This window comes from Tympanuchus pallidicinctus, unplaced genomic scaffold, assembly GCF_026119805.1.
Source record: "Tympanuchus pallidicinctus isolate F22 unplaced genomic scaffold, pur_lepc_1.0 scaffold13, whole genome shotgun sequence".
NCBI classification, from domain to species: domain Eukaryota; kingdom Metazoa; phylum Chordata; class Aves; order Galliformes; family Phasianidae; genus Tympanuchus; species Tympanuchus pallidicinctus.
The window spans coordinates 2,640,985-2,665,456 of record NW_026294648.1 but is presented as its reverse complement, the minus strand read 5'-3'; the positions used below and the strand labels follow the sequence as shown (position 1 = coordinate 2,665,456).

The following is a 24,472-nucleotide window of genomic DNA, read 5'->3' as shown; positions in this document are numbered from 1 at the left end:
GCAGTGCCATGGTTTTCATCTCTGCGCAGCATAAAGTGCTTAGCAGTCATCTTTCTCATGCCATAATATGGCAATTGCCCATCCTCTGGAGCTGAGAGAAATATGGTGTTCCTCACTCTGAAGCAGCTGAAGATACGCTGCTGAGCAGAATGCAGCTGAAGAGGAATTATTGCTGGAGGGGTGTGCCCTGACATCAGTAATACATTGGAGTGTAGAGGAGGCTCTGAAGTAACCAATGTGTCTGCACTGGAGAACTCCGTGTAGTGCACCAGTACCCAGGTATTTTCCCAAGCCAGCTGAGGTTTACTAATTGGCAGTGGTCTCAAATCCTTTCATAGTCTCGTCTAAAGCTAGCACCATTTCTGATCTAAACAAGTGTTTGGAGTAGTGCCCTGACAACATTCTCCTTTGTGGTAGGTCTTAATATCTGTTTCTCTTGTATCTTTCCCTTAGATGTTTTTAGGATCACTTCTTTTGTTGTTGGTAGTGGATTTTTTTGTTTGTATTCCAAACATTCACCTGCTGCTTCTGGAAATACTAGCCTATAATTGCACTCATTGGTAATACGCTGACTATACCACTGGTGGCTGCCTGGTGTAGGACAGCTTTATATGCAGCCAAGTTTGCTCTTCTGCTCTTTGAGGCTTCAGGCATTGCTGGAGTGGTAATTTTGGGGCACTGCTTCATGAAAATGTTTAATCTTTTGTTTTGCTCGTCTGGTGTAAACCGATTCCCCTTTGTCAGTTTTGCTGGGAGAATACCATGTAAGTTGTGTAACTGCTGATGTGAATGACAGCAATGATGGAGAGGTGTTTCTGAAGCCTCTAAAGCCTCGATCAACACAGTTGTGCTCTCTGTGGGCACGATGCTCTTTTGATTGCTGTGTGATCTGTCTTCTCTACCATCTCTCTCACTGAGCTCCATGAGAGTCTTAAATCCGAAAGCTTTGTGCTCAGCTCTGGAGTCCGAGGGAGTCAATTTATCCTGTTTGTTTTCCATGACTACCTCGTTCACTTACTGTCTGAGAAGCAGCTCTTGAGATCTTCTGCTGATAAACCCTCCATGGGAGCTCCACATCTCGTCTTTAGGTGAGCAGGAATCCATTGGCAGTTTTACACTGTACTGTTTGAAAGATGGCTCAGAGCCAGAGGCAGCCCAAAGCAGTGGAAAAGTAAAGTGCAGGTCTTCCATGGCAGCTGCATTCTTGTATGTCACGATGCATGTTGCTGGCGCTGGCCTGAGAGCCACGAGGAGATGGGGGAACAGATCTCAGCATCATTGTTTACTTCTCAGAGTGGCTACTGTGTGGTGTGTGATGCAGCTGTGTGGTGGCACAGTTTCAGCCCTGATAAGGCTTGCTGGCAGAAATCCCTACACGTACAGGGCACACGTTGAGACGGAGCATGGCTGACTAAATCTTCACTGGGAAAAGACAATAACTGTGGAAAGAATGCCTTGCTTATTCAGGAATCTTCCAGCTGTGAACATTCATTATGCCAACTGCTGTAAAGTATTAATTGAACAATGAATTTGGCTCTGATACGCAGTGATGTTATTGCTCTGCATATGCATTTATGTCCACCACAAGGGTCTTAGTACAATAGCTTGGCCCAGACCACTCCAAACCAACCCTTCAGTCTAAGAGTCAGTGACAAATAAAATGCAGCTCTTGTGCATTGAAAGAAAATATAAATAATAATGATAAAATATCTTAGTTTATTCAAAATGAAAGACGTCAGTTATGTCCCTTACAGTCTGTGCTGTTCTTTTTGTATTTCTTTTTGCTTCAACAACAGTAGAAAATCTGAGATCAACAGTTTTGTAATTATGTTCTCAGAGCTGCTGTGTTTGGGGCTTTCACATCCTGCAGGTGAGCATCTTCGTTTCAGCTTGCTCCATTGATCTTGGAGGAGCTGATTTTAATTTGGAGCAATACAGATATTTTTGCTTTAGGGTTTTTAAATTCTCTTGCCAGTTTTAACCTCTTTGTGTCCTTACAGCACTGAGTAAAGAAAAAGCGGAAATAAACAAAGCAAATTAAAGGCATTCAGAGGGAAAGATTTTAAAATATTGTTTTATCGGAACTATACTGAGTCTGATTTGTGTTATCACTGTTCAGCTGTAGATAGAAGTGTTCTCTACGTAAGGTGCATTTTTCATAAACTGGAACCTAAGTAAGCAGCACCATTGTCAGCTGAAGGCCAGTTTTTCCTTTATAGGCAGCCAGTCTAAGAACTGCAGCTTCACCTTTCACAGGACTCTGGCGCTGAATTATTTACAAAGCAGCTGGTTAGGACTGAATGGGCTGCTCCTGCTCGTGGCTCTCCACAGGCTTCCTCCAGGATTTAAGAAAAAATTTCTCCAAGCTAAGCAACACCTCCAACTTCCGTAAATTTTCATTTTTCTCATGTTGCAGGAAAGAAAAAATCCAGATTTCAGACTTTCAAGAACTTCTTTGCCAAGAAGAAAAGGAAAGAACCTCCACCTCCCAGGGGGGAGAGTAACTTAAAACCTAGCCAGTCCATCAGGGACGTCAGCATCTATGTGCTCGATGCTAACCCACTTCATTCGCCGAAGGAGGCTGGGTAAGCTGGCGGGGAAGGAAAATAAAGAAATAAAAGCAGACTTCTTGCTGCAATAGGATGAAAGCACAAGTTGGCCCCTTAGGAGCAGCCTCCGTCCAAGTCTGTGCAAAACAAGCCCTAATGCTGATGAAGGAATTTCAGGAATTTCCTCTTTCTTTGCTACTTGCTTCAAAAGCCAACATGGAGGAGAGGGGGAGGGCAGCCAGGGGCAGGGGTGATCCAACCTTGTAGACTGTAAAACTGAATACAGCCCAGATTGTTTTGATTTGTTTTAGTCTTTGAAATCTGTCCTGGAAGGTCTGATAATCATCAGCTTTACAAGAGGAGAATGATTGAATTCTGCAACACAGGGAATACGTGCCAAGTTGAGTTGCTATTTTTTAGCATAAATTGTGGCCTCTGGTTGGGATAAGGGAAAAGAAAGAGTTATGTGTTCTTGGTATGAAAATGCTGCTTAGTTTAAATTTCTTGCACAACCATTTAGGTACAGGGAGCAACAGAAGCCCTCTAGTTTTGTGTCAGCCACTGTGAAGTGCTGTGCGTATGAGTGAAGTTTGTGCCCACAACAATTCTCTGGTCACAGAGTGGAGTCAGTTCAGAAAGTTGTCCTTTTTTCGCTTAGTTAAATAGAAAGTATTAACTTGCACTGGTAATTGTGCTTCACCTATAGCCATAGACCATCTATGCTACAACATTTACATTGCTTGGCCCTGTTTCTGGAACAGGACAAACCTCTGAACATGGTTATGTCTCTCACCAGGGGTGTCACAGGTCAGTATCTTGCAGCCTGTAACTTGGTTGCTTTCCAGCTTTCCTCTCCTTCCACAACTATTCAGGCCTCTCTTTGAGAATCTCAGGCCTTGGATTGTGGAGTTACGGACTGGATGGACCAAGTGTGACAGTACTGATCACCTCCCAGGGTTTGCAGTATGTTGTTGGAGGGGACATTGGATGCATAAGACACTGGCAGAAGCCATGAGTGTGAGACTCATTAAGTGAGCATTGCTGCCAAATGCACTGTGTCATTGAAAAAGACATTAGGTGCAGCTGGATGCTACTGGTTTCTCCTGGTGGAGTAACTTATGGATATTACTTTCTTACGGGTTCTTGTGCCTCCTTGTGCTACCATTCTCCACTCTGTCTGTTGTAATTATACAACTGCATCATAAAAACAATTTGGGTTTAAGGAAACAATGATTTATTTCTTTCATTTGTTAGTGCAATATTAACAGAGTAAGTAACTGGCTACACAACCCCTCCTTAAGATAAAGGGAATTTTAGTGACTCAGCTAACCTGGTCCCAGTGGTTTAGGAATGGCTGAGCTTACCCCATCAGCCCTTAGGAGGGATCTGGCTTGAAGTCAACTGTCTGCTCCAGAAACTGTGTGAGAACACTTTTCTCTTGCCCTTCTCCAAGTCCAGCTGCTCTTTTCCTCAGCCCTTTTCTCCCTGCTCTCCAGTGATTTAAAACTGTTTCGTAAGACCAGAGATCAATAAGGTGATTAAAATCTCTCCATTTTTTTTCCTTTAGGCTTAGGATTGGTTGGATTATGCAAGAAAAAATAATAATAATTAAAAAAAGTATGTTTGTGCTATTTGAAAACCCTGTCCTGTCCAGACTCTGCATGGCATGAGCACACTTTATAGATACCAAGAGAGGCTGATTGGACAAATCATTTGGAGGACCTGATCTTGAAAGCCAATGGAAGTACAGCTTTGAAGGGTGTAGTCAGGTCCTGAGCCTTGCAATTCCTGGCATGCTGAATACAAAAGCCAATCCTAAAACAGTTTTGTTTATTGTTCTTAAGACAGAAGTATTGGGTTTGCTTCTTTTTCCTCCTACTCTTCCCATTCCTCCTCCTTTTTGTTTTCATTTAACATGCAGTCTTCTTTGAATAACATCCAGAGACTGAACCCCAGATGTACCAAATGCCATGGTGCTGCAGGGAATCCATGAGGTTGGTCATCTGTGAAGGAGAAGTGGGCGCAATGTGCCACTACCTCGTAGTTTTCTGAGAGGTGTGAGTTTTGAATGGAAATAGAAAAGCTTCCCTGATGGCAGTGTTAAGGCGCTGGGTTGAAAGCCCCATCATGTCCTTAGGCATAGCAGCTTCAGGGGTGTTGCACATGAATGAGTTGAGCTTTTGCACAGGAAAAGCAGTGCTGGAAATAAAGTAGCTAAAACATCTAGGGGTTTAACTAACAGTGTCTCTTTTACTTCAGTGCAAATAAAAATACACTGCCTGGAGTTGCACACAAATGTTTGCACATAAAAGACTCATCTGTATGAAATCTACAGTTAATTCTAAGTATACTTCATCCGATGCTCTTTTTGCTGCTGCCAGACAAAAATACAGTAATTCTCTTGCAAATGCAAGTAGAGTCAATGAATCATCGAGGTTGGAAAAGACGTTCAAGATCATCTAGTCCAATTGTTATGATATATATACAGAGAGAAAGAAGTGAATGTCGTCATCACCTGACATACCACCCTGGATTCCCTCTCTAGCCCACAAAGACCAGGTTGTGTGTTCAAGGCTGATGCTGCTCACATCCTAAAATAGAAACTTCCATTCAATTAGCATCCTAAAAAGTTCTTCCTCTTCCCTCCTGGGTGTAGAAGGATCTAGCTATGACTGCCTCAGTCAGTTAGCTTGCTGTTGAGTGAGATGCATCTCACCCCCTTTTCTTTAAGATCACCATGCAAGGAAAAGTATTGGAGAGCTGTACCTATGGCATTAACTGCTCTTCCTTCCTTCTAGGCCCAAAGGAAACATGGGAAACAAAGCCTTGTCGCATGACAGTGTCTTCATTTTTGAGTCCGTGTCAGGAAGTGCAGCAGGTGACACGTCATCTCAGGAATGCATACCTGGAAGAGTGAAAATGTTGCAGGTGAGAACATCTTTTTCTCATTCATGGTGCTACCTTCCATTAGCTGCCTCCCAGCAAACTCTGTTGCTTGTTGCCTCTGCTGCGCGTTGTGTTGACTGAAGCATCCAAGGCAGAACTGCTTTGGATCTGTTCTGCTTGTTGGAAGCTGCGTCTTTGAATAGTTGTGGTGTTTTCAGCCTTGTCCAGGTCCCATACTGTGCAATAGACGTGTGTCCAAGAGTCTGTGAACTGAATCTTTCCTTAATGAGTAAGTCTTCTTCCAATGGAATTCCCATTCTTTACTTCATAGCTGCTGCTTTTGGGTTAAGGCCACTTGTCTGTACTGTGTTTTTTGGAGCTGTTGGGTTTTTGTTGCCTTTTTTTTTTTCCATTCTGGCTGCGTTTTTTTTCCACAGTACACGTTAGCACCAGGGTCTGTGCAAGTGTGTGGGATGATGGATCTGTCAGGTCATTATTAACGACAGCTTTATTTATATCATTATTCTTCTGTTCTCTGCCAGCAGAGGATACTGTTTTCTGCTAGGTCATTTCCTTCTTCCAAAGCACATACCGATCCTTCCTTGACAGCTCTCTTATCAGCTGTTGGCTACGTTAACTGCGTTCAAATAGTTACCCAGCTCAGAGCACTGAGATAAAAGTTTAAGGTTTTTCCAGAGACCAAAACAAACTGTTGATAAGGCAGCCAAAGGCCATTGAAATTCTTCCTTGGCCCAATACGAGCTTCATGTTGCAAAGCACCATTGCATCACATGTTAAGAAACAGAAGATGCACAGAGAGACTTGCTCCTCCATGAGACTGCAAAGTAAGCCAACCTTCAATTCAGGGTTGTTTTTGCACAGCAATAGGAGCAGCAGGGGAGGTCGTGTTTGTGTATGATAGAACTTCACTGAGGAAAAAAACCTCTTTTCATGCTATTTCCAACTCCCTGTGCCCTCTCCTCATCTGTGTATCATCCTTCATGGTAACTTAATACTGCCAGCACTACTTTCTTAGCAATGAAAGACAGCTTGGTTTTGTGTTTGACTGTTGTCAGATTAAAAGCCAAACGCTAACAAAAGCAGATATTTTCTTAGGAGCATAGATTAACCTCTACTAATAGAAGAAAAACTGCAAATTCAGATTTTCTCACCTATCACTTTACTGTCTGCATGCAGTAAATTTAGTAAGTCAGAGATGGGAAGTTGTGAAGAGAGAGGAGAATAAAATTGGCTGTGTTCTTCCCATTAAATGCACATATGTTGTATGTCATATTTTTTTGCCCTTATAATGCAATCTTTGTGCAGTTTGTTGTCAGTCTTGATTCTGCAGACTGTATTGGTGGTACTTATTTGACTGATCAGGGTAAGAGGAAGGAAAGTCGTTTAAATTGGGGCCTGGAGGTTGAGGATGCCATTGTGCTACCATGTATAACAGCTTTAGCTATTGGATGAGCAACAAATAAATCCCACTGAATGACAGCTGCTTAAATCTGTTTTAAAGGGTACAAGTGAATGCATAGCTTTGAGAACAGCGTAAAATTTAGGTGTAGAATGTCCAAAGTTAGTTCAATAAGCAAAGAACTAGAAAAAAAGAGGTCTGCATGTTTATCCTGGGGAAATGAGGTCTTTTTAGTTGAAGCACAAAAATGCTGCTCCAGACCTTGTCTATACTCCAGATGTGACACAGTCAAAATACTTAAGCCAAGAGTTCAGGTAATGGTGTTTCCTGAGTTTGGAGCTTTTTTAGTTGGACTTTGTTTTCTTGCTGAGGGTCAGGGCCTGCTGGAGCGCTTTTTTGTGCAGGCTTGGAAAAGAATCTCCATGCTCCTTTACAAACAAAGCTGTTCCTGACCGTTGTTATCATTCTTGCTGTAGACAGAACTGGGACGTGATGCTGGGGCAAACAAACAAGCAGCTCCTTAGGGTGGACCAGAAATTGAATAAAGTTCTCTTTCTGTAAGCAGTGGGTCTTAGTGATTTGTGCAGCAGAGGATGGTGACAAGCTGGTGGGATTTGGAAGGGCTTTGGGAAGAAGAGTTGTCCTCATAAGCCTGGGTTGGGGACTGCTGGCTCACAGTACTTTGTGGGACTGTTTGGGTGTCCCGGCATGTGTAATCATGTAGAGAATTTTTAAGCCTAAGATAAAAGCTTAAATCTAAACTTAGTTATGCTGCTATGAATTTTCTTGCCTGGTAAAATTTGTCTTGGATAACTTACTGAGTACAAATGATTTTTAAGTTAGTTTTGCATGGAAGTCTGTTCTAACTATGGGTCCTTGATGTATACAATTAAATAAAATTTAATTAATGTTTCTTTATTTTTTCTTTTTTCTGTGAGTAGCTTGTTCCTTCAAATACTTTTGTTAAACAAAAGACTCCTCCTGTCTAATAGAAGCAACTGGGGTAAAAGTTTCCAAATTATAGACAATGCCAGTGAAAGTCTAAATTGCTCTTTAACCACAGCTTCAGCTGCAGCAAAACATCAGGCTTGGATCTCCTCCACTTGTTATCACTGGAAAGAAAACGGAAGATGCTGGCACAGTTTCGGAGGACGATGGATTGCCCAGAAGCCCTCCTGACATTTCAACCCTTCATGAAGTTCTGACCGATTCACCAAGCAAGGTACAGTTGTTACATCACTTCAGTGACCTTCTGCACAGAAAAAATAATATCTGTTTGAGGAAGGGAAAGGCCTTTTTGTTCACTCGTGATAAAACCTCTGTACACACAAATATGTGTTTTGATGCCTTTTTCTATTCTGTTTATGCAATCCCATGGTATTTAGATACGATAGTTGTGTAAAACACCACTGGAGTCACTTAAAGCTCTTTCTGCTGCCAGGCATCTTGTGATGGTACCCATCAGTCAGAACTAGAATGAGTTATCTATGAGTTTGGTGGACTCATCACTGTACAGTTTTCTGGGCTTTATGTAGACTTCTTCTGGGGCAATTGCAACCTATATCATAAAGGAAGGAGGAGAGTAAGTCAGTTGATAGGACATTTCTGAATGCTTTTGGGAAAGGCAGTGTCTCCTGGCAGGTCCACAGGGCAGAAAGCATAAAAAGTGAAGTATTCACGGGTGAGTGTTGTGTTAGTGTGACTGTACCACTCCCAGCCTGAGAACAAGCTGAGGTACACACACTGCACAGACTTCCCATGTCTCTGAGCACCAAAGAGCTGGGCAGATTGGCAGTTTGCTGCGTATATGAAAGAGGAAGATATTTAGGGTGCTTTAAAGCTAATAGGGAAAACAAAAGTAATGGGGCTGCAGAAGAATCTTAGTTACTGGCTTTAGAATGTAATAGTTCAGAATCAGGGCAATATTAACTGAATCGACAGGGAAGCTAGAATCTCATGAGTATCATGAGAATAGGTGTTGATAGGCTCTAAAGAGACTTGGAGTTATTTTTCTTATGAATAGCCTTTCTATAGCAGATGCATGATTTTGGATTTGAGTGAGTATGCAAACATTTGTCAATTCAAAGTTCTTAAAACAACAAGCCAAAAACTAAAATAACTTTAAAAAATGTGTTGGTTCAATTCCTCATTAAAGTGCATGTTGCCCTGCTGCAAATACACCCAGCAGAGCACTTTGGTTCTTTGAGGTCAACCTCTAAGGCATATCTTGTAGCAGGATAAAGTTCCCCTACCTCATGTCTGGTCTCCAGTGAACAAATGAGAGGTGTTCTGTGAGGCAGGGACTTTGCAGTCACCCTTCCTATAACTTTCCTCTTGTATTTTTTCATGATCTTAATGCTGCACGTCCAGTCCCAGGTGATTCGTTGCGATCCTTCCCTTGACTTACCCTCTTCCTTATTTTATCCCACAGTCCTCCAACCCTGTTCAACGTCATAGCTCTTTGAGTTTAGGCGGGACAGACAGTGAAGATGAACAGGTAAATAGCTACTCTTCCTGCTAATAAACCAGCATGTGTGGTGTCTGTATGGAGCCGTTACAGTACTCACTTTGTGTATCCTGGGTTAGAGTATGTTGTACAAACTGCTCATGAACAGTCCAGAGTGGTGCCAACGGTATTGAAATCATATCTCTCACAGAGTTTTCAATAAGAACCAAATAAACAAAGGCAGAAATCTACTGGTAGGGAGTTTGTGTGAACAGTGTAGTCAGCTCTGTAGCACAGTAGAAGTCTTTAAAGTTACACAGCAGAAAAACAGACAGGATAGGAGGACTAGAAGCACTTCATCTCCTCTTCCATGTCCAAATACCCAGCAGCACTTACAGCTTAATAACACCTGTCGACCAGTGGCTTGCAAGCAATGGCCTGCTTCTCATCACTGGCAGTAAGTGCAGGATCTGTCCTTTTTACACCACATTCCTCAGGAAAAGCTCCGCACTGATTTGGCATTTCCTCTGAATGACAAGTGACTATCACAAGCAGCAAGTTCTGCTGTCAGGACAACACATTCTGTTACTTGACCAGCCTGGCAAAATGTATAGAGGTCATGTTTTTGCAGGGTGCTTTGTTGGTTTTCTCCTTGACTGTCCCTGCTGGTTGGAGCTGAGTGGAGTTCCTGCCCACCCCACACTCTCAAACGCTTCGTGCCAGTCCATGGCTGAGGAAACTCGCTTTCGTTCTCTCCTTCTCCAGCCTTTGAAAAAGGAGAGAGAAACCAGCTCAGCTTCCCTGTCTACGATTGAGACCAGGTGCTTTCCTGCATGGTCATCCCTTGATCCTTTCCTTTAGGAATGGAAAGATAAAGTACTGATTCCCACTTCTAACTGACTTCTGCTCAGACACCTCTAGAGCCCAAACTGATCAAAGTAACTTAGATTGCCATTACTTTCTAATAGATTACCTATTCTGTTGTTACTTCCATGTATCTTTTCATTAACGCAGCTCCTGTTTTACACTTTTACTAAAATACTTCGTTTTGTGAGCTTCCATACTGTTTATTCCTTACAATGTAAAAAACCCTTCTCTTTCTGACCCACAGTTTCACAGCTTTTTTGGCTTTTCATCCTCATTCCCTATGAGAAAGAAAGGTGGGAACAGAACAAAACTTTTTTCCCCTCTTCCATATTTTACAGAATTCCCCAGCTGAAAGGTTCTTTCTTTTTCTCACCAGTTCCCTATGAATCTGGCTAATTTCTACAGTGCAGCATCTGTTTCTTTACCTGGTATTTTTTTTGGTGAGCAGTTTGGCTAAGCAGAAATCTTCCTAATATGTTTATTAAAACTAAAAGTCATAATTCCGAAGCAATCATTAGGTGTTTTTTTCAGTAGCATTTGTAGGTCTTTGTGTAATGCCAGGATTTGAACTAGTAGAACAAGTTGCTACAGGGAGTGACCTCATCCCAAAGATGAAAGAAATGCTGAAGAGCACCGAGAACTCAGCAACATTTGTTCCATTTAATAACATGTTTGTATTTATTAAAGAGAATTCAATCCTAAGCAGTGTGAATCGACACACAGTGTGGTGGTTTACATTTGACTTGCTTTTGATGCAGAGGATGGCTACTGAACATCTCTGAACCCCCTCTGTTATGTTCCTGGGCTTTCCAAGACCTTTCATGCTGTGTGAAAAACCCTGATACATCGCTGGTGTCAGTTCTTGGAGACTTCTGCATTTATAGATGCCAACTTCCTGGTTACCCAGGGATAAATCTGAGACTGTCAAAGCCAGCATCAGGTGACTTTGCAGAGACATTGACCAGCACTGACACTGCTTTGCCAGAGAGTCTGTATGGAAATCTAACTTCAGCCCAGGGCAAATAAAATCAAAGTAGGGCCTCCACTTCTGTGGCTGGGAACAATTTTTTGGCACAAACGCTCTGTAGGAAATGTGCCTCACAGCACTCTCTGTGCAGGATTCCATCACTGCATGAGAACCAGCACCAAATCTACCTTATGCTCCAATGTTGGTGTGCAAAGCCTGTCTCTGCTCCGCTGTTGGTGAGAGAAGATACCAATCATCAGTCAGTGCTCACAGGAAAAAAATATCCTGAATATCCTCAGTGGAATAGGCTGTATACATTTGCCACTTATAACAGCAGCTGCTCAGATGCTAGTTTCAGGTGGTTTGTATATTAAATAAGCAGAATTGTGATTCCATAATTGAAAGGCAGAAGAACTTGAATGTGATCCTTTTGAGCTTAGCATAACATTAATCTTACAGAAGTATAGTAATAACAATTTACTAGATGTATTCTTCTTTGTCTTTTCACAATGTATAAAACTTTTGTGAGCAGAATCTCAGACATTCTGTTGTAATTTGTTTCAGACCTACGATGGCATAGGGAATAAGGAAATGAGCTTCAGTTGCTTTAAACACAAAACAGCATACTTAGTTTTTTGTAGCTCAGTTGGTAAGATGCGCTCATTATCTTTAGAACCTTATCAGCATACATATGCTTCACATTCCATGCAGTATATCAGGCTTAAACCAAGCCAAATGCCAAGGCCATGGCTGTTTCACCTGCTTCTGTGTCCAGAGCCAAAGTAGTGAGTGTGTTAGACTGAATCAAACTTATTGAGCATGTGTGACATTTTGCAGGTCTGCATTTCAAATCAGTAACAGTACCAGTCCCACTGCATGTTTGGGGTTTCTCTACGAGCATTCCTGTAAATGCTGTATTTTGATCATTTAATCTAAGGTTGCTGCTGTTCAGATCCCCAGAGCAGCACCGGTATGGGGACGAGATCCACACCCCTGTCTGGGAGATGGGTCTGGGAGATGTGTTGGAGAGAAGCATTGGTTTTTATCCTGGGAGGGTGATATTAAGAGCTGAGTGGTTGCGGTAACTTTCTTAGAAGTAGAAGGAATGAGGAGAAAACACCCATGCTACTGTGGCTTTTTAATAATACATTCCTGCATTGTGTCTCATTATCTGGAAGAAAAGGCAGCTATAAAAACTGCACCAGTGTCTCCTGCTGGTGCATATATATATTGCAAATGGCTTCTCAGACAGTAAGTGGGAAGGGGCAGCTGAGGCACTTGCAGTGGGCTTTTCTCACTTCTGTGTAATGTACAGCTGCGAACATGCAGAGCTGAGGAATCTCTGTGCAGAAAAAACAGTAGACATGCATAGACATTAGACGTGCATTAGACATTAAAGTAAGGATTTATGTCCGTTTCAGGCTTCTGAAACAGAGTAAGCTAACAAAGGAATGATGTTTCAGAGCTGTGGGAGTGTGGGCAAAACATACAGTGACATGTCTGTGTTTTACAGATACCTTCTGGAGATTCCTCCTGGCCCATCAGTCCTTCAGCCTCTGCTGCTCCAGGGGCTGCAGGCTCGCGGGGCAGCAGCTCCCTTCCCATTGACTTCACCATCCCTGCCAGCCCCCTGGGCTGCCTGGACACCTCTGCTGCCCGGCACCGCATTGCCATCAACCCCCGGAGACAGAAGGGCTTCACCAGCAAGAGCCAGCAAAGCCAGGTGGGTCTCCTCTGCAAAAGAATTCCTGTGCAGAAAGAACATGCTCACCTTCCTTTACTTTTTGCCTTCTGGAAATAGGTGACAAACCACATGATTTTTTACCAACCCATTACTTCAGTGAAATAGGTGCTGAATAAAAATGCAACTTAATTTTTTTTCATTATTCACTCAAAAAAATTTCATGTTATAACTCATCTGTAAAAACATCCATATTGTTTGAAAAGCTTGTTTTCAGTTTTAAAGAAGCCCAGGCCTATTTCTACAAACAATTTCAGATTATCTTTGGTGTAATTTTTTTTTATGCCAAAGGAAGGGTCTTAGGAAGGGTTGTGCCTTTGCTTGTGAGAATCTGTTGCTGAGGTGGATGAAAACAAAAAAATACAGAAAGTCTTGAGCTGTCTCTAGGGCCTGAGAAAGTATACTTGAGTGATAATGGGATGAGAGACCTCCTGGAGAAGAGAAATTAGGATGAGAGGCTTGTCTTCTTGCCCTCTAGGAAATGTGAAGGTGACGTTTGCCACAAGGAAAGGCAGCAGTGAAGCTGGAGGATGAAGGAAAAAGAAACAACCCTTCTGTACTGCGTGTTGCCCCCTCCATCATAGACCCATGCATGGCAATCTGTCCTGGAGTTAGAACTGCCCCACTCTGAGGAAGGGAGGGAGAGCTGGAAATTCTGGAAGACTGGAATATAGAATGAGGTTTGCTTGGAAACTTGGGCCCTGTAGCATCTTTGCTGGATGTTTTTGTGCTGTGGCTGGTGCAGCTGTAGTGCTGAAGGAGAAAAGCTAATTGGAATGGTGGTCAGAGGTACCAGAAGTGGTGGTGATGTCTCTGCCTTGCTCTGTTCTGTCATCAGGTTGCTTGGGTGACCTCTTCAAAACATGTTCATTCTCTCAGAGTACATGAACCTCAGAGATTTCCAGAGACCTTTGATAGTTTAAAACATGAATGATTTTGAGCTTCTTAACTGGGATAGAACGTTACCCACAGTGTTGGTAAATTACAGAAGACAGGTTTCGTTTCTAAATGTTTTGTGTATTCAAAAACATCCATGTGTATTTATAAAATACAATTTTTGTGCATTATTCTTTAATTAAAACATCTTTCTGCACTTCATTAGGTGGAACACATAGAAAAAGAAGCATGCCTTTATGAAACTCCGGAAAAGAAGGGAAATCCAACAGAATTACTTGAAAGTGACCAGCATAAAAGTGATTGGGAAGGTAATGCAAACTTGTGACTTTCCAAAACAGTGGATTGAACTCTTCTATAATAGGCCTACATGACCTATTTTGGCTGAGAGTTCTTTCAAACCAGGCACCTTCTCAGTTTTATACTTTAAAACCAGTCCTGGATGCTGAAGTGTGATGGTGACGACATCATATTCTTCAGTCAAACTGTGGTGCTCTTTGAGGACAGTGTGAAAAAATAAGTGAGGTGAATGTAGCAGGTTCAGAAGTTCTACACAGCTGGCTAATTCACATTGGCTGGGGATGAGTTTCCTGAAACTCAGAAGAAAACAACCTCAGCATTGCTCCAACCCAAGCCATTCTGTGATCCTATGATTCTGTGATTCTGTAATTGTATGTTACATGTGTAAGGTGGCGTTAATTGGCTTGTTTACTAGACCTTCCTCTCCTGCCTTCCCTCTTATCATTTGAATAACAGCTAATTACGCGTCGTAAAACAGCTGTAATCTAACTTGCAAAAACAACTGAAATTTCTGTAGAATAATGCATACTTTTTTACTTAGCACTATATTAAAAGTGCACTGACTGATGGTAATGCTACAGTGTAGTGGGAATGTTGGCATCTTGTTTTCAGGGCATACTCATGGCCTGACCCTGTGGGAGCTAGCTAAGTGTTGCTAGCTCAAGAAATTAGTGTCTGTCGTTTGTATGAAAAGCACTGAGGATTCCTGCTGTTTCACAGGAGCGAGCACCAAATGGAGCACACAGATATCGCCTGCTTGCTAGCTGGGCATCTCTACTGCATTAATTTGAGTCTGCTGTACACAAATTGTGTTTTAGTCTTGCACAGGGGGAAGAGTAATCGCACACATCAGTACAGGTTAGGGGCTGGAGAAGAGTCTGAGTCTGCACTTGAAGGTGTCAGCTGTGATGAGTCTTTCTATCCCAAGTTTCCCAGATATCAGTGCAGGTTGGTGGGTCTCAGGTGCTCAGGGAGGATTGAATTTAATGTACACTCCATAGTTGATAAAGGGTAACATCAACCCCAGGTGAGCTGCTTATCTCACTTGGGGTACATGCATTGCCTGTCCCTGCAGCCGTCCCTTGAGCTGCTTCACAGAGAGACACATCAGAGTTACTCCATGTGCAGACATCTCTCTGCCATGCAGGCGCTCAGCAGCCCTGCCGCAGCTCCAGGAGGCTGTGCTACCTGATGCTGAGGTCCTCTGTTCAAACACAAAAAAATCCTCCAGGTCAATCTAGACAGCTGTTTTAGGTATATGCATGAGGAAATATCTAGGGAAATCCAGATATCCAGAAATCTGTTTGTTAGCTTTACAAACAGGGATGCACACGGGAAAGAACTAAACAGCCAGTGATAACACCTTGAGCAGACAACACTCATTTAGCTTTATTGTAAAATATGCTTTAACAGCCATTTTTCTGGTATGAATTACTAACATAGATGGTGCCTGAACCTTGAAATGCACGCTCTTCTCTTGTTTAATATAGGCTTATCAGCCCATGTGGAGCATGGTGAAAAGGGAGGTGGTTCTAAGGAGACACCAAGTGTAAAATGTCCTGCTGATGCTGACCCTGACTCCTACAGTTCCACACTTATGGCAGAAGACTCTTGTACTCTGCTGCAAGAAGATGCATGCCTTCCAGATGTGGACCATCACTGTAATGCAGCCACATCTCTTCTGAGACCTGAGTCTCCTCCAGTGAGCCTGGGGGAACAGCACAGTGCTGCAGTGCCACAGTGTTCAGGTGAGACTTCTGGGGAACTGAATTTACATCAGCAAAATACCGATACGGAAGCATCTGCACTTCCAAAATCTCAACAAACTGAAGCAGGAGCTGTTGTGCTTCCAGGTATACTAGCAGCTAACTTGTTTAGCAGTGGCACTGAAACGGAGAGTATAACTGCATTGGCATATGTTGCACAAAACTCCCCAGCAAAATCTGTGGACCAAAATGTCAAAGACCAGGAAAAGGTGGGTACACTATTGATTGGCAAAGTAGAAGCTTCTCTGGGTATTAATGAGAGCTGCTCCAACCAGTCTGTCTTAAATACCGCTCTGAGCACTTCACAGGTTGCTGTAGCTGATTCAGAGTGTTCTGACGTCAAGACAGTGGATGTTTTGAAGTCTGACAACAGCTCAGTAACAAGAAATGACAGTGAAACTTGTGAAAAAACAGAATTTCAGCCATCCAAAGGCAGTGCAGGAAAAAAAACAGACACTGCTGCGTCTGTGTTAGAAGCAGGTTGCATGCTACCTCCCAGCAAATTGGAACTATGCCTTAAAGCAGCAATACCTTGTCCTGTTTCAAAGGATAACCATGTCAGTCAGCAAACCTGCACATCACATGCTTCTGAAAAGCTTTCCATTGAAAGTCTGGCCTCTTCAAGTTTGGCTGGACTGACATGTAATGTCTCTTCTAACGATGACTGTAAGTACCAAGTAAGCAGTACAGCTTCTCACAGGAAACCAGAGAAAGACAGTCAGTCCTCAGAAGAAAATATACAAAGTCTGCTAAAGACTGCTGCTGCGAAGCCAGTGAGGTTTACCATTGCACCTGCATGGCAAAGATCTCTCTCGGGGGGGTCAAATTCAAAGGAAGATTCCTATATGAGAAGTTCCCCAACCTCCCCTGTAAGACCAGAGTTATTTGAAGGAATAACAAAACAACATGCAGTCATCCAGGATTCCATGAAAAATAACTCCAACAGATTTGATCGAGATTGTAGGGACGGTGATTTGCATTTGAATTCTTCTCTGGAGTGGGCTGACCATGAAGCAAAAAGTGTTGAAAATCCTTTTGGGGTCAAATTAAGGAGGACATCTTCTTTACTGAAGTACCAGAGTGAAAGCCGTGCTGAGTCTCCAAAGCTGCTCCCCTCAGCTGCTTCCACTGCTTCTGCTGCAGTCAAGGAGGATCAGAAGCCAGCAAGCATTGGGAAGCCATCTCCAAGCCTTCCTGTCAGCACAACATCATTTTTAAAACAAGCCGATTTAGAAGACAGAAGTCCTGCCAAGACAAGATCAGAAGAAGGGACAAAGAAGCAAAATGGTACTAAACCTTCAGGTATTTATGCTGTACTTTTACTCAAACATTGTAGGAAGTGGTGACCTTTGAAAAAATGGCAAACAGAAGATAAAATCCTCTCGAAGAGGACCAAACTCAGTCTTGAGCTGAGTTTGATGATGGTTATTACCATCATTTCATAGCTTGATGGTTGAGCCAGTCAAGAGAATTCTTGGCTTATCTTAATGAGGGGTGTGTTCCAGCAAGAATAATGTCAGAATAACAGCTTAAGGGCATCTGGAACATTTCTGGTGCAACCTATTTCTGCATGTAGTTGGAGTTTTAACACAGCTTTGTAAAAGTTGCTGCTGTTCTGTAGTTAATTTTCCAGACTGCAGTAGTGTTAACTAGGAGTTGCACTGGGCATGGTTTTTTTTCCTATGGTCACTTAATTTAAAATACTCAAAAGGCAAAATGGTAGCCTGTGTTTTACAGCTGACATGAAAAAATAATGGTTATCTTACTGCAGTCTGCGATGTAAGGATGTTGTTTCAAAGGCAAAATCCGGTTCACAATGGTCCCAGTGGGAGTTCTGCCATTGACTTAAACGGAAGCAGAGTTGAGTAAAAAACCGTAGAATAAACAGAGAAGTGGTTAATGCCAAGGATAGGATCATCAGGGAAGGTAATTTTATCTCCCTGGTGTTCAAAGGGTATTACAGAAGCAGAAGGATTTAAAACAGAAAACACGCTAGCTTTTGGCTGATTTGACCTAAATCCCTTCTTTATTGCAAAAATATTTCTTCTATAGAAAAAGTATTCTCTCTGCATTTGGAAACTGCTTCCTCTGAGCCGGCTTGGATCTCCGTGGCAAAACTAAAACAAAAGGGCTTCCAGGACCACCCTCTTGCCAAAGAACAGAAGGCTGAAGAGCAAACCTCGAGCAAAGTTGATCGAGAGGAGGTAGAGTGCCAAGTAAAGTTACCTGGGGGTAAATCCTTCACCAAGAGCTGCTGTGCAGTGCAGCAGCTTTCTCACCATTGGTGTCCTACAGACAGCATTCACAAATCTGCTCCAGTGCTTCTGCTTCACTGCAGAAGATGTACTGAAGGTCTGGCTTCTCCACTGACTCTTGCATATATTTCCTCTGCAAGCCTTAAATTCCTGCTCAGTGAGAAAGAGAGGATAACTTGTTTGCATGTGCAGTGACCCTGTATTTGTAACAACTATCTTACTTCTTGTCCTCTCCCTCCCTAACTATTCCTGTCTGGCCTTTTCTGCATTTCCATAGTTAGATTTGGAGATGCTACCAGAGTTCTAATGGCAAGCTTTAGGAACACAGCTGTCTGGCAGGTTTCTTATTTGCCTTTTCTTTTTCTCTTCCTCCTTTTCTAGCAAGTCATCTGTGGTAGTGAGAACATACAGAAGAACATGCCTTCTAGCTTGAGGACTCAGGAGAAGAAACCACAAATGAAGACCAGTGTGTGTGCTGCAGCAGGTATTCTCTTTCAGCCACATCTTTACATAATGGGTATAATTTACACCAGTAAGTGGTAAGAGTGGTAGGGAATGGAGAGTGGTGATGCACTGGAACAGGCTGTGCAAGGAGGTGGTTGAGTCACCATCCCTGGAGGTGTTCAAAAGCTGTGTAGATGTGCTTCTAAGGAACATGGTTTAGTGGGCAATATTGATAGTAGGTGGATGATTGGGCTACGTGATCTTAGAGGTCTTTTCCAACCTTAATGATTCCATGATTCTATTCTTTTGAATAATCAGCATACTTTGTATGAGGCCTGTTCAGACTGTAGTTTGCATATAAGTCGTATATGTGTTAGGTCATGTGTTTAAGTGTTATATGCACTGGCTTTTCAGCAGAGAAAGCAAGTGATGTGCTTTCATCCCCACGGCCTGTTCATGGAATGGCATTTAAACAGAACGGTGATTTATTACTGGCAAAGATCAATAATAAAAAATATTTTCCAGGAAGCAGTTGAAGTTGGATAGTGTCCAGAACAGCGCAGCAAAAAGGTCGGGTCTTCTGGACCTCCAGTCAGCCAGGAAATACTGATGGGAGTGGAGTTGTTTAGTCTACAGAAGGACTTAATTTGCTGCAGAGAGGAAGCTCATGCCCTGCATGAGCTTAGAATGCACTGGGGAGGCTGAAAAACTTCCTAACAATAAAGAGTACTGATACACAGAATAGGATAAGGTCTTCCAGATAGTCTGCAGTTTCCATTGCTGGATACGTTCAAGAAGAGGTTAGATAATCGCTCCTCAGGAATAATACAGGTAAGAGTCATTTCCGCCCCTGGGAGAGCAGAGGTTGAAAGGCCCCCCTCCTGCCCTATTAACTCTGATTCTCTGTATGAGAAATGCAAGGGAAGAGTGTGACTCAGACGCTGTGACTCACATGCCTTTTTCAGGGCTACTGCTGGGCTGCAGCTTATACCTCCCTGCTCACTCAGTGTGGTGCCAAGCACGCTCCAGCTAGGTACAGATAAGCCAGTTCTTCCGCTGTGCAAGCATCTGATGTGAGCTGAAAACTATTGATTTCAGATGCTGCCTAAGAAGATAAGAAATGCCTCAGTGTGTCAGAGGAGTGGCTCTGATCCAGATTCCTGTTGCTGACACTTTCACTACAAGGCCACTTTCCCCTTACAATCCACAGCACCCAGAATTCTTGTTATTAGAGATACTAAGGGGTTAACATCCCTGCCTCTTCCCCATGGTAGCCTTTATAGGCCATTTATCCCTTTCTGAGTTTACAAGTGCTACAGACTGAGCTTTCTCTCTTACTCCAGGCAGCTGACCAGCTGAGGATGTGCACCTGCAGGGAGACTCTATGTCTGTTGCTAGTCGAACTATGGGTAGGGGATGAAAATACCATCTTTTTTAGAAAGTATTCTGTTATAGGCCAACTTCATCTCACAGTTTTAGTTGCAAAGTGAGAATTTTGCTCAGATAAAATGGATGTCTTCCTTTGAAAGGCTGTCCCAAACAGGCTGGATTTCTGCATTGAATTATCCATGTCTTGGAAGCCATGCACCCTTCAGCAGAAGCCCAGAACTGCACAAAGCGTGCTGCTACTCATCTGGTAGAACTCATCCCGCCTGTGGGCCTTGCAGCAGAATTTTTCTGCATCACCTCTTCCCAAGAACTGACCTAGTTTCCTGATAACCAAGGACTATTTCTCCCCTCCAGGGACAGCATTTTTGGGATAGTCTTCCACTCCTGGAATATCAAAGAGAACTCTAATCAGTCTGATGTTTAGGGGAAACATCACTCCTTAACTACTCAGAAAACCACACTTTGGAAACACTCAGCACAATCAGCACGTGAGCAGGAAGTTAGGAATCCCAAATGTAAACTCTCCTCTTCCTATTCAGTTCCCATTAGCACAGCCAGCAGTTCACCCAGTTGAAGGTGCTGTTGGTGGAGGGGATTTAGATTCAGTATCCAGAGGAGATACTTATTTGGATTTTGTTTTTTGGCTTATGTTAACTTGAGCAGTTTTCTTCTCCCATAATAGATGGCTGAGGCCTTGTGTACAATTCTGCACATTCTGTACGCAGCAGCAAAAGCCAGGACAGCTCAGTGTCAGCTAAGTTTGGAAACAAATTCCAAGAAATCAGATACTTATGCAACTGAGTGCGTTTGGTTTGTTTTGCTGTGTGACGGCCCGTGCCCACATGTTCCATAACCATGGGAAGACTACCCAGCTTGCCTCTTCTCTCTTTCACTTTGCTTAAGCATGGTGAGGTTTGTCTCCCGAAAAGTGAAAACCCATTTTCAAGATTTCAGTACACTTAAATTCCTATATCCTCCTAGATGCTTTCAAAAAAATGTACTGTGCATGTAGAGCTGCAGCCTGGTTTTAGTGGATAGCACACTTCCTCCATTATTCCTAAGTATAGCTTGCCTCCTGCAAGCATAGCACTGAATCAGGGCTGTGAAAGGAGACCTCCTGCATGGAGACATGGAACTTCCTCGGCTTTGATCTGGAGTGTGGCTGGTGAAGCTGATTGACATTTTTCATTGATTTAAGTGTGTGCAAGATCAAGCTTCCTGTACTTAGAGTTGCACAAGTCCCTATGTGGCCTCTGTTCTTGTGCTGGAGCACAGCAGCCTCATCTTGCCAGACACATGCCACACACAGGCTAATGGGGTACTGAGGAAATGTTTGAGTTTTCCCAGCTTGACTTGGACATGAAAATAATGTCCTGTATGGGTTGAAAGGGATGGGGAGAGCACAATGTTGAAAGACTTGTGAATCATATCTTGAGAAATGTGAGCTGTACCTGTGATGCCCCATGCCAGGCTGTCTGAAGTGATCAATCTTGAAAATTCTCTAAGAAGATGGAGGGAGGATGCCTTTTCCAAACAGTAACTCAAAGCCATACAAGGAGCCCTATCTACAGTCTTTCGCCCTTTGTGAGGATGACAGGCTTGTGTTAGGCTGCAATTAAAAGGAGCACCTAACTCTTCCAGAATCCCACCTTCTTGCATTTGACCTCTACCTAGTACTTAACAATATTGCTGAAGCAGAATTGAAGACCATCTACCAGTTTCTTTTAAGCCTTCAGTGAGCCTGGGGTGATCCTTGCCCTGCAAGTATTTTGCTTCCATTTTCCTTCATACTCGGTAGTCTTATTCCCAGATATTCTTGCCAGTCACAGAGCAGAAGAAGCCAGTGGAGCTCCTTGCTTGGCACTGTCATGGCAATTAAGAGTTTGAAAAGGTTAAGAAATGAGTTAGCCCTGATGATGTGTTATAAAAATGCCTGGGACTGCAGTCTTCAGGTCTGAGGAATTTTGAAGAACATGCTCATATATCAGGGGCTAGGCACTTGCTGCTAGTGCTGAGGAGAAGATTCTTTTGCAGACAGCTTTGTCAACTAAAAGCTTGATACAATTTTTTCCATCGCAATAGTAAGTCCTAGCTTTCATTGTAGCTGGACCAGATCGTGTCAGTGATACCCAGTTTAGTAATTTCTCTGACTTCTATTCTTGAATCACAGACATTGTGGGCTGTAAAATGATTTTCTTTCCAGAGAACAAAAATATTATTGGCAGAAAGTGAGTTTTTAACTCTCTAGCCTTCTGATGAGTGATGGCTATCTTCTTGTTGGCAGGTAAAGTTGGACCTATTGCTCAGGAAGCATCTGTGATTCCTGCTGTTGAAAAGGAAACAAGACACTCTTCTAACCTGCCAATGACACCATGCAGTCCTGCTGAACCACCCTGGCTATCCCTGGCCAAGAAGAAAGCCAAAGCATGGAGTGAAATGCCCCAGATTGTACAATAGCAAATGACGTGGACATCCTTCTTTGCACCGTCAATAGCTGCATTAACTCCATTTAAATCCTTCTTCACTGTGATCATTTTTCCGAGAAATTAGAGCCTTAGAACTTCTGTTCAGACTGCTGTATGTGAACAAACAGTGAAGAAATGCCACCCGGGGCTCAATTTTGAAGTATTAGCAAGCAGAGCATTTTGTACTACCAACTACTAGGAAAACTTGATCTTTATGTCATACACTTACGTATTTGACTAAAAGACACTGGTGTTCTAAGAAGACGTGCTTCAGGCTTTTGAAATGTTTCCCTTGCTAAATATGTTTTTAAAGTTTCCATGAACGATGTAGTGTTTTGTGCAATGTGTTTTTGGCTAAGGAATTAATGTATGCTACAAAATAGATATGATGCTGTATACTGATGCATCACTGTGACTCATGGGCATTGATGTCATCACACTTGTGTGTAATGGCCCGCTTTTGCTTCTGATTGCTAATGGACCTATTTTGTGATAGCTGCGGGATCCAAACAGCAGCACTGTGAGTTGGAGTCATTTTGCCTTTTGGATAATTTGAAATCACAATGCTGCAGGTCTTGTGCTTTGCTCAGTGATGCCAGGTGGAATGACCCAGAGGCACATGCCTCCTTTTCTCTCCCACATCCTAGAAAACCATCATGCTCTGGCATCCACTCTGTTTTTGGTTGTCTGTTTGGAAATCTGGAATAATCTACCAAAAAAACCCACAAACCAAACCCTCAAAAAACTTCTTCCTTTAATTATGGCAAAGAGTGGTTTCTTTTTTGTGAGATTCATCAACAAACCCTCTCTCTTAAAGAGTGGCAGCAGATGGAAACTTGTTGCTACCTGGAAATTCACAGCATGTGTTCAACAAAGGCCACTCCATTTTCCATGTTCTTGTGTGATAAAGGAGCTGCTTTCCCCAGTGAGTCATCCACCCTTAATTGGTAACCCAACATCAGACTAAAAATGCCATCATTGAAGGGAGCAGGCTATGGAAAGAAAAGCTCTATAAAATGATGTTAGTGGCTTAAAAGCCAATGGCACCCAGTGGTTCTTTTTGTCTTTTCTTGCAGGATTGCACATTTAAATTCTTGTTTACAGTCAGTGCAAACTTCGAAGGCTGACTTGGCTGATGGGCAGTTTTTAGTTGGATAGGTGGTAGGTATTCCTGAGGAAAAAAGTTAGGACTAATTGCAAAACAAAAAATAGGTATCACATAGGAAGACTTCAGTCTTCCAGTCTTGGCCTAAATTTAAATACATAGATCACAATAATTGAAAACAGTATTAATTAACAGCTAGATTGTGGACTCTTCTAGATAGGTGAAAACTTACTCAAGTAGGCACACTGAAGCTATAGATTCTGTTTGTTTCGTACTGACACAAAAAAGACTAAGAGTTTCACTGCTGGTTTGTTAATCCAGGCCTATTTTACTACTTGTTTTCTTTCTCTTAACAGCAGTTTCTTCTTTTGCAAAAATCTGAAGTATCTGTATTCCTCTGAAGTTCTGTCCAGCTGCCACCCCATCAGACACACTGACCCCGTGTAAAATACATGTGTTGCCTTATTCAGCAAACTCTTCTCTTTCGGTTAGTGGGAATTGGGGTCCTTTCCCTAAAGTACTGCAAATGTTACTAGAATCTCTGCCCTGTTTTTGCTTTTGATCTTGTTTCCATTATGTTTGGTATGTACAGATGCTTTTGTAATCCTTGTCTTGAAGGAACCCCTTTTGTATTCCATTCTCATTTTTATTTTACTATTAAATGTGGTTGTCAGTGGTGACGATGCAATTCCTTGGAAACAGTGAGCAATAGATGGCCCTTGTTTGGAAAGGAAGGAAAGGAAACTATAAGGAAAAAAATTAAAAAGAGGTACTTGCTTAATATGTGCTCTCTGTATGGATATACTGCATAGATATTGTCTTGGGATGACTTTGTGTGGTCTGGCACTGATCAGCACAGCTGGTCATACTAATAAGGTTTCCTAAATCTATTTAGGAATGTAAAACATCGTCAGAGGGCTGATGGCTCCTTTTGTTCTGGGGCTGCTGCAGCTCCGTAGGTCATGGTCAGCTTGCGCT

At 42.6% G+C, this 24,472-nt stretch overlaps 1 protein-coding gene across 11 annotated transcripts in view; it reads left to right on the top strand.

Moving 5' to 3' along the window:
* The window catches only part of KIAA1210 (KIAA1210 ortholog), a 52,272-nt gene extending 28,380 nt beyond the window's left edge, over positions 1-23,892 (top strand). For 8 of the 11 annotated variants that reach the window (XM_052673349.1, XM_052673350.1, XM_052673347.1 and 5 more), the window contains exons 3-12: positions 2,417-2,585; positions 5,348-5,477; positions 7,919-8,077; positions 9,287-9,352; positions 12,649-12,858; positions 13,979-14,081; positions 15,561-17,138; positions 17,889-18,040; positions 18,473-18,575; positions 22,209-23,892. In XM_052673349.1, the coding sequence (XP_052529309.1) occupies positions 2,417-2,585; positions 5,348-5,477; positions 7,919-8,077; positions 9,287-9,352; positions 12,649-12,858; positions 13,979-14,081; positions 15,561-17,138; positions 17,889-18,040; positions 18,473-18,575; positions 22,209-22,381 (2,843 nt within the window). In that variant the 3' untranslated portion in view covers positions 22,382-23,892. The remainder of the gene's footprint in view (positions 1-2,416; positions 2,586-5,347; positions 5,478-7,918; positions 8,078-9,286; positions 9,353-12,648; positions 12,859-13,978; positions 14,082-15,560; positions 17,139-17,888; positions 18,041-18,472; positions 18,576-22,208) is intronic. The other 3 variants (XM_052673345.1, XM_052673344.1, XM_052673354.1) reach the window with 3 other exon arrangements.
* Positions 23,893-24,472: the final 580 nt, after the last annotated feature.